General features: G+C 47.6%; 1 protein-coding gene across 1 annotated transcript; it reads left to right on the forward strand.

Annotated features, from left to right (window-relative positions):
- Positions 1–1,452: 1,452 nt before the first annotated feature.
- Positions 1,453–7,898, forward strand: SPMIP10 (sperm microtubule inner protein 10). The gene is made up of 3 exons (XM_075600487.1): positions 1,453–2,589; positions 3,717–3,825; positions 7,475–7,898. The coding sequence occupies exons 1-3, from the start codon at positions 2,168–2,170 to the stop codon at positions 7,691–7,693; spliced, it is 750 nt and encodes a 249-aa protein (XP_075456602.1). The 5' UTR covers positions 1,453–2,167; the 3' UTR covers positions 7,694–7,898.
- The last annotated feature ends 3,507 nt before the right edge of the window (positions 7,899–11,405 follow it).

Raw genomic sequence — 11,405 nt, forward strand, 5'->3', positions numbered from 1 at the left:
GCACAGGAGGGGTGCGCATGGGAGATGGGCTTGGGGGGCGCACAGGAGGTGGGCAGCTGGGATGGGGGGGACAAGAGGTGGGCAGTTGGGGGGGGGCGCGAGATGCCGGGCGGCTGCAGCATCCTCCGCGGCTGCTGCTGATGTTGGCGCGCGGGAAGTGAGCTCTGGGGGCGGGGCGCGAGGCTGGCAGGGGGCTGCAGCATCCCCCGCGGCTGCTGCATGGGGCAGGAGGCGCACGCGGGGATGCAGGGTTGGCGCTTCTCCACCCTCCGTCCCACGTTGGGAGCGGGGGGGGAAGAAGTGAGAGGGGGGAGCGGGCTGGGCTAGGCCCACAGGCAGCAGGCAGGACACCCTGCGGGACCTCGGCTCTGCGCATGCACAATCGCCGCCATAAAAAAAAAATATATAACGGCCAGGGCCGCGCAGGGGGCCCAGCGGCCGGGCCCCCCAGACTCACGGGGCCCGGGAAACCCGTACCTTTTGTCCCCCCCTGTTGGCGGCCCTGTATATTGGGATGGATTGAGAGGAGATATTGGTCATTTGAGGGACCTTTGTGGAAGGTGAAAAGTGGGCCAGCTAGAGAGCTGTGTATTAACCTTTGTGCAGTATGAGGTCACGTGCTCACAGGTGTGCGGCATGTGACACTGTAGGTTAAAAATAGCGAGAGACATTGATAAAACCAATGCAAGAAAAGAAGATAGCATATGCAGTAACATACATTTGTGTAACAGAAATCAAAGAGTAGGATGTCTGTTAAAATGCCATGTGTTTGTATAAGTAATGCTTGTTCGAGTGCCTGCAATATAGAACATGAAGAATGAGCAATAAACAGTCCGAAAAATACCAAGAAGCTAAAGTTCAAAAGGTATGTCAGCCTCTTATTCTTTCAATATTTTTGGTAACATTTTTTTAACCTTGATATTGCATTATGATATTATATGTATTAAAAAAATTATATCCACATTATACTGTATGTATACTATTTTGATAATTGTAGTCTTGTATTGTAATCTCTGCAATGCTGTATTGGATTCAATATGCCCTTTGAAGATTTATTTCGTGTCTCGTGTGTTCTTTGGACTGTTTATTATTCATTCTTCCTGATTGTATAGTATATTTGATGGGAATTTGTGTTTCTTTACATTGCCTGTAGGGAACTTTGTGATGTTACATCTTATCTCGTATATGTAATATAGAACAAGACACTGATTATAATGGGATACACAATATAATAATATAGAATAGCATTGCGAATGGAAAAACTTGCAGGAACGTCCTACAGCAAAGTTCAGGTCTAACCAAGTAGAATGTACACTGTAAACATGTTTTGTTGGTCATAGCAACAGTAACTATGTGGAGGCGGGACCACAGAAGTCTGCCTGTATTATCAATCTACATCAGAGCCGGGAGCTGCAAGGGAGCTGTGCCAGGGGTGGTGGGGACAGGGGGAGAAGAGCAGGGGGAGAAGAGCAGGGGAAAGGAGTACAGGGGGAGGGGGAGAGAAAGTAAAGAGCAGAATAGGGGACTCGTGAACTAAAATCGAGAGAACTGATGAGAAGCTGGGAACAGAGGCTCAGATCAGGCAGAGAGGGGACACATGAGCTGAGAGCATGGATAGAGGAGTTTAGGGAACAGGGCAGCTAAGACCAGGGACAAGGTGTCAGAGACCAGGGACAAGGTGTCAGAGACCAGTGACAAGGTGTCAGAGACCTGGGACAAGGTGTCAGAGACCAGTGACAAAGGTATCAGAGACCAGGGACAAGGTATCAGAGACCAGGGACAAAGTATCAGAGACCAGGGACAAAGTATCAGAGACCAGGGACAAGGTATCAGAGACCAGGGACAAAGTATCAGAGACCTGGGACAAGGTATCAGAGACCAGGGACAAGGTATCAGAGACCAGGGACAAAGTATCAGAGACCAGGGACAAGGTGTCAGAGACCAGTGACAAGGTGTCAGAGACCTGGGACAAGGTGTCAGAGACCAGTGACAAAGGTATCAGAGACCTGGGACAAGGTATTAGAGACCAGGGACAAAGGTATCAGAGACCAGGGACAAAGGTATCAGAGACCAGGGACAAGGTATCAGAGACTAGTGACAAATGTATCAGAGACCAGTGACAAATGTATCAGAGACCAGTGACAAATGTATCAGAGACCAGTGACAAATGTATCAGAGACCAGTGACAAATGTATCAGAGACCAGGGACAAGGTATCAGAGACCAGGGACAAGGTATCAGAGACCAGGGACAATGAAATGAGAGACAGAGGATACATCATAGACAGGGGAGTAAATCAAGATATCAAAGAGGCCGGGTGCCAGGGGCCAGGCATCAGAAATAAGGGAGGTGCAAACATCATGGAGGTGATGTCACAGACTGGGGAGCTGAGGTCAACCAAGAGCAGAGATCAAGAAATCAAAGATATTTTGATTGGAAATCAACGGCTAATGCATGGGGAGCAGAAATCAGAGGCTAAGTATCTCGACTGCTTAGTCTGTGATCATAAATTAAAGTCAAGAGAACAGACAGAAACCAACCAGAGGCCTGTAGTGATGACCTCTGTAGCAACCATCACTGACATTAAAGGGTAAATATGTTTATTTGCAAGTGCGTGTTTTTAAATAACTATTGTAATGACTGCTGGGAGGGACGTAAGGGCTGCAAAGCAAGGTGTGATTTCAAGAGACTACGGGCCACGTTGATGAAATAGTGCCAAGCCGTGAGGCGTAACACCCACTCAGATAAAGATAAGTCTTCAAGAGCTAAAGCTTAGCACCGATTAGTAAACCTGTCCCTCCGCTCTTATGAATGGGTCTGAAATAGTCCTCCATCAGAAAATAGCAACGTATAACATGAAAGCCCTGCAGCACAGCTAAGGGTTGGGTTTGTATTATAAAGGTTTGTGTTCATCTATACAAAAAGAAAAAATAATGTGCTGGCTGTTTGTTAAGAAAATGTATCTTTATATAAGACCTGTTCCACTGGGAGCCAGTAACATTAATGGCAAGTGGGAGTGAAGAGGTTAAAAATGTAGTGGCACTTTGCGACCACTCTTGTAGCACCACACTTTGGTCACTGACCCTAGAGTTACAGGCCGCCTCCCCAATGCCATAGGCTGAGGCCCCTCTGCGGTCGGCGGCGCGCGCAGCAGCGTGCGCGCAGGCCACCAACCCCTTACGTCAAGGATGCTGGTCCTCCTTCTGACAGGGCTGACTGCGTGCTGTGACGCGAAAGCCCGCCGGAGCTGCAAGCTCCTGGTGATTTGCAGCTCTGACGTGTCACGTGGTGCGGCAGTCAGCCAATGAGGAGGGGAGCTGTCGAGCTACGGAAGGGGAGGGAGGCGGCTACGGGATGGAGGCGGCCACGAGAGGGAGGGAGGCGGCTACCTTCTCCCCGTGTTTGCTGAGGGGGTGACGGGGCACAGATCCGCTCACTGTCTCTCCCCGGCTATGGTTTGTGGGGAGCTGCAGAGACGGAGGGGAGGGTGGGGGGGCTGTGACATCCGCGGGACCGCACAGCCTGGAGAGGGACATTACCCACTGTCATGGCTGCGCCCCCCCCGACCCATCTTGGCCACGCCCCCCACGCTGTAAAAAGTCAGCTGCAGACCGCAGATCGCGGTGCAGTGACTTGCAAGGCGGCCGTGCGGAAGCGTGCAGCGGGGCCTCAGCCATAGCTGTAAAGACTGACCGTTGCCTTTCTCCTACCCTGCAGATTAGCTAACTCGCATGTCCCTGAGTTCTCCAGGAAGAACTCGTTCATCCCAAAGCGGTATGTGATGGCATGGAAACAAGACATGGTCAACAGGAAGCTCATCCTAAGGGTAAGCAACAGGGGGCTCACTGAGTAAAGACACTGACTGGCACTGAGAGTTTGAAGAACGGGAACCTGGTTCAATTCCCGGTGTCGGCTGCTCCTTGTGACCTTGGGCAAGTCACCTTATCTCCCTGTGCCTCAGGCACCAAAATCATAGATTTTAAGCTCAACGGGGCAGGGACCTGTGCCTGCAAAATGTCTCTGTAAAGCGCTGCGTAAAACTAGCAGCGCTATACAAGAACATGCTATTATTATTATTATTATTATCATAGGGGTAAGCAACAGGAGGCTTATCATAAGGGTAAGCAACAGGAACAATTGAGTAACAGTTTCTGATTGTTTGTGATCCAGACCTTAGTAGTTAACTCCCCTTTTAAAGATATGCTTGATTAACATTTTAGACACTAAGCACATTGGGCCAGATCCTCTCTTCTCCCAAAGTTTACTGTGTGTGACGCCATTGACCTTGTTTTGTAACACACTTCCTTGTGTCGTGTTGTGTTATAGTGTTGCCTGGTGTCCAGTATTCAACTGGACTGCACTGTATTTGGACATTCTGTCCAGTAAAAAATGAGATGTAATACTGGACATGTATGTGTCCGGTTCTTACCTTTCTGGACATAGTGACATGACCAGCTTGGGGGGGCCGCAGGATTTCCTTGAGCAGGGCTGTTCTTAGGGGGCTGGGCATGTTGCTCCATCCTCATTGGCTGCATTACCCAACAGCAGCCAATCAGGAGGTGTCAGGAGCCTGGTGTGGGGCCAGAGAGGAGGAAACAGCATGGAGCGGTGGGAGGTGTGTGTGTCTTGAGCGCATCACACCTTTCAACATTGTGTCCAGTATTTTTGGAGAAGCCACCTGGCAACCCTTGTTTTGTATCACAGCCTTGCAGATGCAAAACTGGAGCAAAATACAGTCATTTCATCAGAATAAGTTCGTTAAAGACACAGTGGGATTTCTTGCTTGGATAAATATAGTGCAGATTTTGATTCAATCCTTATTTTGTCTTTTTTAAATAGTTTTTTTTATTGGGTTTCCAAACATTAAACAACATTACAATACAGAATAAAATAATCAGATACATAGAAAAACATACTTTTACACAAAATTATTTTTGGTATTGCTCACCATACTTATAATGTCAAAATCCAACACATTAACATAAATAATAATAAAAAGAAAAAACAGATAATAACATTTTCGAAGATTAACATCAAAGCTATCACCACACAGCCTCCTAACAGAATCTGGCATAAAGTTCTCCATTTACTATCTTCCCCATCAACCCTGTACTATCATATTTCCTGACGGGCAAAATTATCTGTGACCCATCACAATCAGTCTGAGGAGACCCCAAGAGGTATTCTCAATTGTCTGTATGATTGAATCCCTATCTTGTTGTGACATAGTATCAATACACTTTTCCCATTTAAAATTTTTTTTTTCTCGGTTCTTAATTCTTTATTCGTTTCAACTTCTAATTTATCCATCATCATCATCATCATCATCATCATCATCATCATCATCATCATCATCATCATCATCATCATCATCATCATCACCATCATCATCATCATCATCATCATCATCATCATCACCATCACCATCACCACCACCACCACCACCACCACCACCACCACCACCATCACCATCACCACCACCATCACCACCACCACCACCACCACCACCATCACCATCACCATCATTTTATTCAGATAATCGTTTAAAATATCTAAAGTGGGGGGTTCAGGCTTAATCCATTTCACCATCACTGTTTTCCTTGCTGCAAACAAGACAATCTCTGCTAGCCTTGGGACATTGTTCCGTACATTGACCTCTTTCCAACTTTTCATATTTCCAAACAGCAAGGCTAAGGGCTCTTTTATTGTAGTTACCCCAATAACTTCTTGTATATACTATACCCAGATAATCCCATAAACAGTGTTTTAAATCTGCTCTTTCCTGGGAGCACTTATTTTTAGATTTCTCTATCCCCTTATAATTGATATCAAAAGCATAACAGGCCCTATGCAGTATCTTATATTGCATCTCTTTCCACTCCTCAGAAATGATAGTAATCCTTATTTCCTAACTCTTTTGTTCTTTTGCCTTGTTCTGTTCCACGAGAACCTGCTTCTGGAGATAATTTAATGTTGGTTGTAGGTAGAATTTTCCGTAAATAAATATGCCCACTTTCCACATAAAAGCTTACCAAGCAGTATATGACATTTATCAGAAGTAACATATTGAGTTGTTTCTGAGGATATGTGCTTGTGTTTTTTTCCTCCCTCCAGATGTGGGTGTGGACTGAAGATGTAATTTAAACAATTTAATACATTTGTACTGCTCTATGTATAATTGATTTGATCAGTTTATACACTGGAAGGTGTGTGTATGTTTTTATTTTTTTCCACCGACTGAAGGTGTTATATTTTATAGGAAAAAAAATCGTCCCTAGTGGTGAAAAAGACAGAAACGAGATTATATATTTTTTTATGTATGAGACTTGTGATGTATTTTTCGTAAGAAAAATCACCATCCACGTTGGCGAGACATTCATTACGGGCATCACCATGGGATCTTCCCAGTGCTTGGAATGCTTTGTACTGGGTGCATCCAGAGACATCACTACTCTCCATCTGGCAGGCAGGGTTTTTCAGCTAGCTTTCCAAAGGGGCCATATCCGGGAAAAGAGGACCACCAGAGTATTATAATGTCATTTTTGATACATTTAAAGACTTAAAAATAATAATACGCAAAGTTTTTGCAAGCATTTAGAACATCTGTAATATAAATATTTATATTATCCTAGCTTACAAGTTAATTGTAGTGTGAAAAAATGAACTTTGCTGCCTGAGCAACTCCAATGAAATTAGTATAAGCATCCCATCCAGGGACTTCTCTACGCCACTCCAAAAACGGCTCTTTGCCAGCCAGTTGAGGAGCCCTTCCCATGTGCAATGGCCTTTGCCCATTTTAACATTCTAAAATAATCAAGTTGAAAATGCCATTATCTCTGGAACCAGGGGTTTCCCTAAAGAATGATCAAGCAGGCTATAATAATATAAAAGCAGGAGTGTCGTTCCGCGCTAGGGATATCACTGTAAAGTCCCTCTTGCAGCCGTTAGTCAGGGGGGCTCCACACATCCCCTGTAAATATGAGCTCCCACAAGGGGAGCTCACAAGCAAGAAAAACAAATGACAGGCAGGCGCACTGAGGGATAATGAACACTTTATTATTAAAAAAAAGGGGTAATACGACAATAGACAACCAAAGTCTACTGATGGATGTATATTAAAAACGAAACGAAAGTAAATAGTGTTAGAATAACTGGTTAAACACCAGTACAAGCGGGGGATATCAAGAGGTCAAAACTAAATCACTTTAACACTACAGAGGGAGTCCGGACCGGTCTGAGTACGTACCCTGTTGGAAGGAGGGAAGTGAAGTGTAGAGACCCGCTCCCTCTGACTGCAAAACTCCACAGGTGGCTTTCCCTGTTCATTATCCCTCAGTGCGCCTGCCTGTCATTTGTTTTTCAGGCTATAATAATATGTACACATTGGTGTTGCTGTGATAACAGAGGACCAGGCAAGGTATTGCTTTTCTTTGATTCTTTGGGGAATGGCTAACCGGTGTAATTTCTCCCGGCAGAATGCAGAGTTGGCTGGAACGTATAAAGGTCCTCATGAAGAGAGCCTGTTCTTGGAGAACAAAGAAAGGCTGTGTCATGGAGAAGAACGAAAAACCGTCATGGAAAAGATAAGCCAACCGCAAATGCAAATAACGCATTTCCCGTTACACTCTCCTCTGTCAAAGTATAAGAGTTACATGACCAGCCAGAGAAGCAGAATGCTAGGACCATGTTATTAGGAGACCCTGGTACTGGATCATCCCTCTTTCCTTTGTGCAGCCCAGAAACTTCAACCATTCATCGATAACATCCCAACACTTCTGTGTGTGGTTCTTTAGATTAATGTAGCATTATATACTTTTCCTTTAAAAGGGTTGTGTGTTTATGTGCTGTAATTCACCTTCCATGGTACCAATGAATAAAATATAAGTTCTGGAACCTGAAGCAGACTACTTCATGCTACAAAGTGCAATCTGCAAAAACCAAGCCAGAGAGACCCTCTCCTGTTTTATGGTTCTGATATTGAGGTGCTGTTATAGGCCAAATGAGTACATGGCAGAGATACAGTAGTAAGCTTACACTGTCTTGTTGTGGAATATAAATATGTATTTGTAACGCCTGTATGCCCGCAGACTTGGCCAGTCCCCAGTACTGAGGTGGGTAAGGGTATAACACGCACCCACAGCAGTGAGGGTGTGCCCGGAGTGTGGTAATAGCGTTGCCGGGCCTGGTGAGTTAGGGTTAACGTAATACTTGCTGAGTCCGGGGCGCCAGAGGTCGGAGGGTGATGTCCAAGTGCCAGAGTTCAAGGGTTGGAGAGAGCAGCGTAGTGATGTCCAAAAGCCAGGGTTCAAGGCCAGGGTTCAAGGTAGCGTAGTCAAGTCCAAAGCAGAGTTCAAGTTCAATCCAAATGAATCCAAACAGGGGCAGGGACAGGAACCAGGGCTGAAACAGACAAGGGAGCTAGGCATAGACACTGCACACACAGGAGCTATAGGAAAGCTATGAAGAGCAAGGACTGAGAGGACAGAGTGGGGTTATATGGGAAGAAGGGCCAATAGGGATGAAGGGAGGAGCATATGTTTGAGTGGGTACTTGCAGGGATAGGTCAGTGAGAGCAGGGGAGGAAACAGGGAGGTAATCAATAGTTATAGCCTGCAACCGACAGGGGTGGAGCCAGAGCATGGGGGCGGCAAGTAAGTAGAGCGGGTGCGCACACCTTCTGTAACCCTGTTATGCGCACGCACCATGCGTTAACCAGAGCGTGGGGGAAGACCAGCGCAGGAGGCTTACGGGACAGGAGACAGAGGGGAAGAAGGAACGGAGGAACCAGGTAGGGAACGGACAGGGATGACAGAGGCATGCCGAGGAGCGCGTGGCCCACGATAGGGAACCCACGATCGTGAACGCGCGCGCTTGGTGAGGGGACCGCACGCATGCGCAGAGTGTGAGCCAGGGCGTACGGATCGTGCCATGGAGGAACGGCTCAGGGGGGGAGGTAGAGATTGGGGACGTAGGGAGCGGAGGAACTAGGCACTGTGGAACCTGGGGTGACGGGGACACGCTGGGAACCGCGAGTCCCCCGATCCGTTTACAGTATCCCCCCCTTGAGTATCGGACTCCGGACGATCCTCCCAAGGTCTATGAGGAAACTTCCGACGGAACTGTCTGAGGAGTGCTGGGGCATGGATATGATGGGATGGTATCCAGGAACGCTCCTCCGGACCATATCCTTTCCAGTGTACGAGAAACTGGAGTCTGCCCCTGGACCAACGAGAATCGAGTATGGACTGGACTTGGAATTCTTGTTGTCCTTGTATGACGACCGGGTTAGGCCTCTGAGGGCGATCCAGAAAATGAGCATTTTGGATCAGGGGTTTAAGGAGCGACACGTGGAAAACAGAAGGGATTTTCATAGTAGTGGGAAGTGCAAGTCGGTATGCGACCGGGTTGATCCTTTCGAGGATCTTGAAATGACTCAAGAATCTCGGGGCCAGTTTCTGGGAAGGAGTCTTGAGCTTGATATTCTTGGAGGATAGCAAAACTCAGTCTCCAGGTTTGAATACAGGACCCACTTGACGTCGCCGATCAGCTTGCGTTTTCTGTCTTTGAACGGAACCTTGCAAAGCTTTTAAGATCTTTTTCCAAGAATTTTGAAGACTGGAAATGTGAGAATCTGCTGCGGGAACACCAGAGGGGAGGAGCCCAAGCGAGAGCGTCGCCAGTGAGTAGGGCATAGACGTAGGCCACCTTAGTACGACCAGTAGGGAATTGGGACGGGGACATCTCGAATTGGACGTCACACTGATTCAGGAACCCTCGGCAAGCGAGGGGATCCCCGTCGTACCGGTTGGGGGGTGGAATACGTGGCCCCGGATTACTTATAGGCACAGGGACCGGGGTAGATGGTGCCACAGGAGCTTCCCGGAGAGACAAATTAGAAAGTCTCTGTGTGACATTAGTGAGTTGGTCGCTTAGGAATTGCCAATGTTCCATGGAGACACCTTGGCCCACCTCAGGGGGGTCTGCATTTGTTGGGCTCTGCATAATGTAACGCCTGTATGCCCGCAGACCTGGCCAGTCCCCAGTACTGAGGTGGGTAAGGATATAACACACACCCACAGCAGTGAGGGTGTGCCTGGAGTGTGGTAATAGCGTTGCTGGGCCTGGTGAGTAAGGGTTAACATAATACTTGCTGAGTCCGGGGTGCCAGAAGTTGGAGGGTAATGTCCAAGTGCCAGAGTTCAGGGGTTGGAGAGAGCAGCGTAGTGATGTCCGAAAGCCAGGGTTCAAGGGCAGGAGAAGGCAGCGTAGTCAAGTCCAAAGCAGAGTTCAAGTTCAATCCAAAGGAATCCAAACAGGGGCAGGGACATGAACCAGGGCTGAAACAGACAAGGGAGCTAGGCATAGACACTGCACACACAGGAGCTACAGGAAAGCTATGCAGAGCAAGGACTGAGAGGACAGAGTGGGGTTATATGGGAAGGAGGGCCAATAGAAGGGAGGAGCATAGGTTTGAGTGGGTACTTGCAGGGATAGGTCAGTGAGAGTAGGGAAGGAAACAGGGAGGTAATCAAGAGTTATAGCCTGCAACCAACAGGGGGCGGAGCCAGAGCGTGGGGGCGGCAAATAAGTAGAGCGGGTGCGCACACCTTCTGTAACCCTGTTATGCGCGCGCATCGAGCGTGCACCAGAGCGTGGGTGAAGACCAGCAGAGGAGGCGTACGGGACAGGAGACAGAGGGGAAGGAGGAACGGAGGAACCAGGTAGGGAACGGCCAGGGATGACAGAGGCACGCCGAGGAGCGCTTGACCCACGATAGGGAACCCGTGATCGTGAACGTGCGCACTTGGTGAGGGGACCGTGCGCGTGTGCAGAGTGTGAGCCAGGGCGTGCGGAACGTGCCGTGGAGGAACGGCTCAGGGGGGGAGGTAGAGATTGGGGACGTAGGGCACTGTGGAAACTGGGGTGACGGGGACACGCTGGAAACCGCGAGTCCCCCGATCCATTACAGTATTCACATTAACATTTGCTCATCAATGATAACTATTAAATTGGATATATAGCTTGAAGTGAATGTACTTGGATATATTTCTACATATTAAATAATTTCTTCCATGAAGAGCCTCTGACTTTATTCATTTGGTTTTAATGTAGAAAAAGTATAAATACACACAACCCGAACACACCATACCATATATATTTGTGTCATAGTGGGTGTGTGACCTAATGCAGTGGTTCCCAAACTTTTTCGGTTCAAGGCTCCCCAAAGCAATCAGAATTTTTTCAAGGCTCCCCAAGGCGATCAGGATTTTTCCGCGGCGCCCAAAGTAAAAACAAAGGTGTATATACATAAGTATATCAGTTGCAGTGCGCAGTTGGTGTCTCTCTCAGACACTAACACACTCTCAATCTCTCTCTCTCTCTGACCTCACTCTCTCTGACCTCACT

The sequence above is a fragment of the Ascaphus truei genome, chromosome 1 (assembly GCF_040206685.1).
Source record: "Ascaphus truei isolate aAscTru1 chromosome 1, aAscTru1.hap1, whole genome shotgun sequence".
In the NCBI taxonomy this organism is placed as follows: domain Eukaryota; kingdom Metazoa; phylum Chordata; class Amphibia; order Anura; family Ascaphidae; genus Ascaphus; species Ascaphus truei.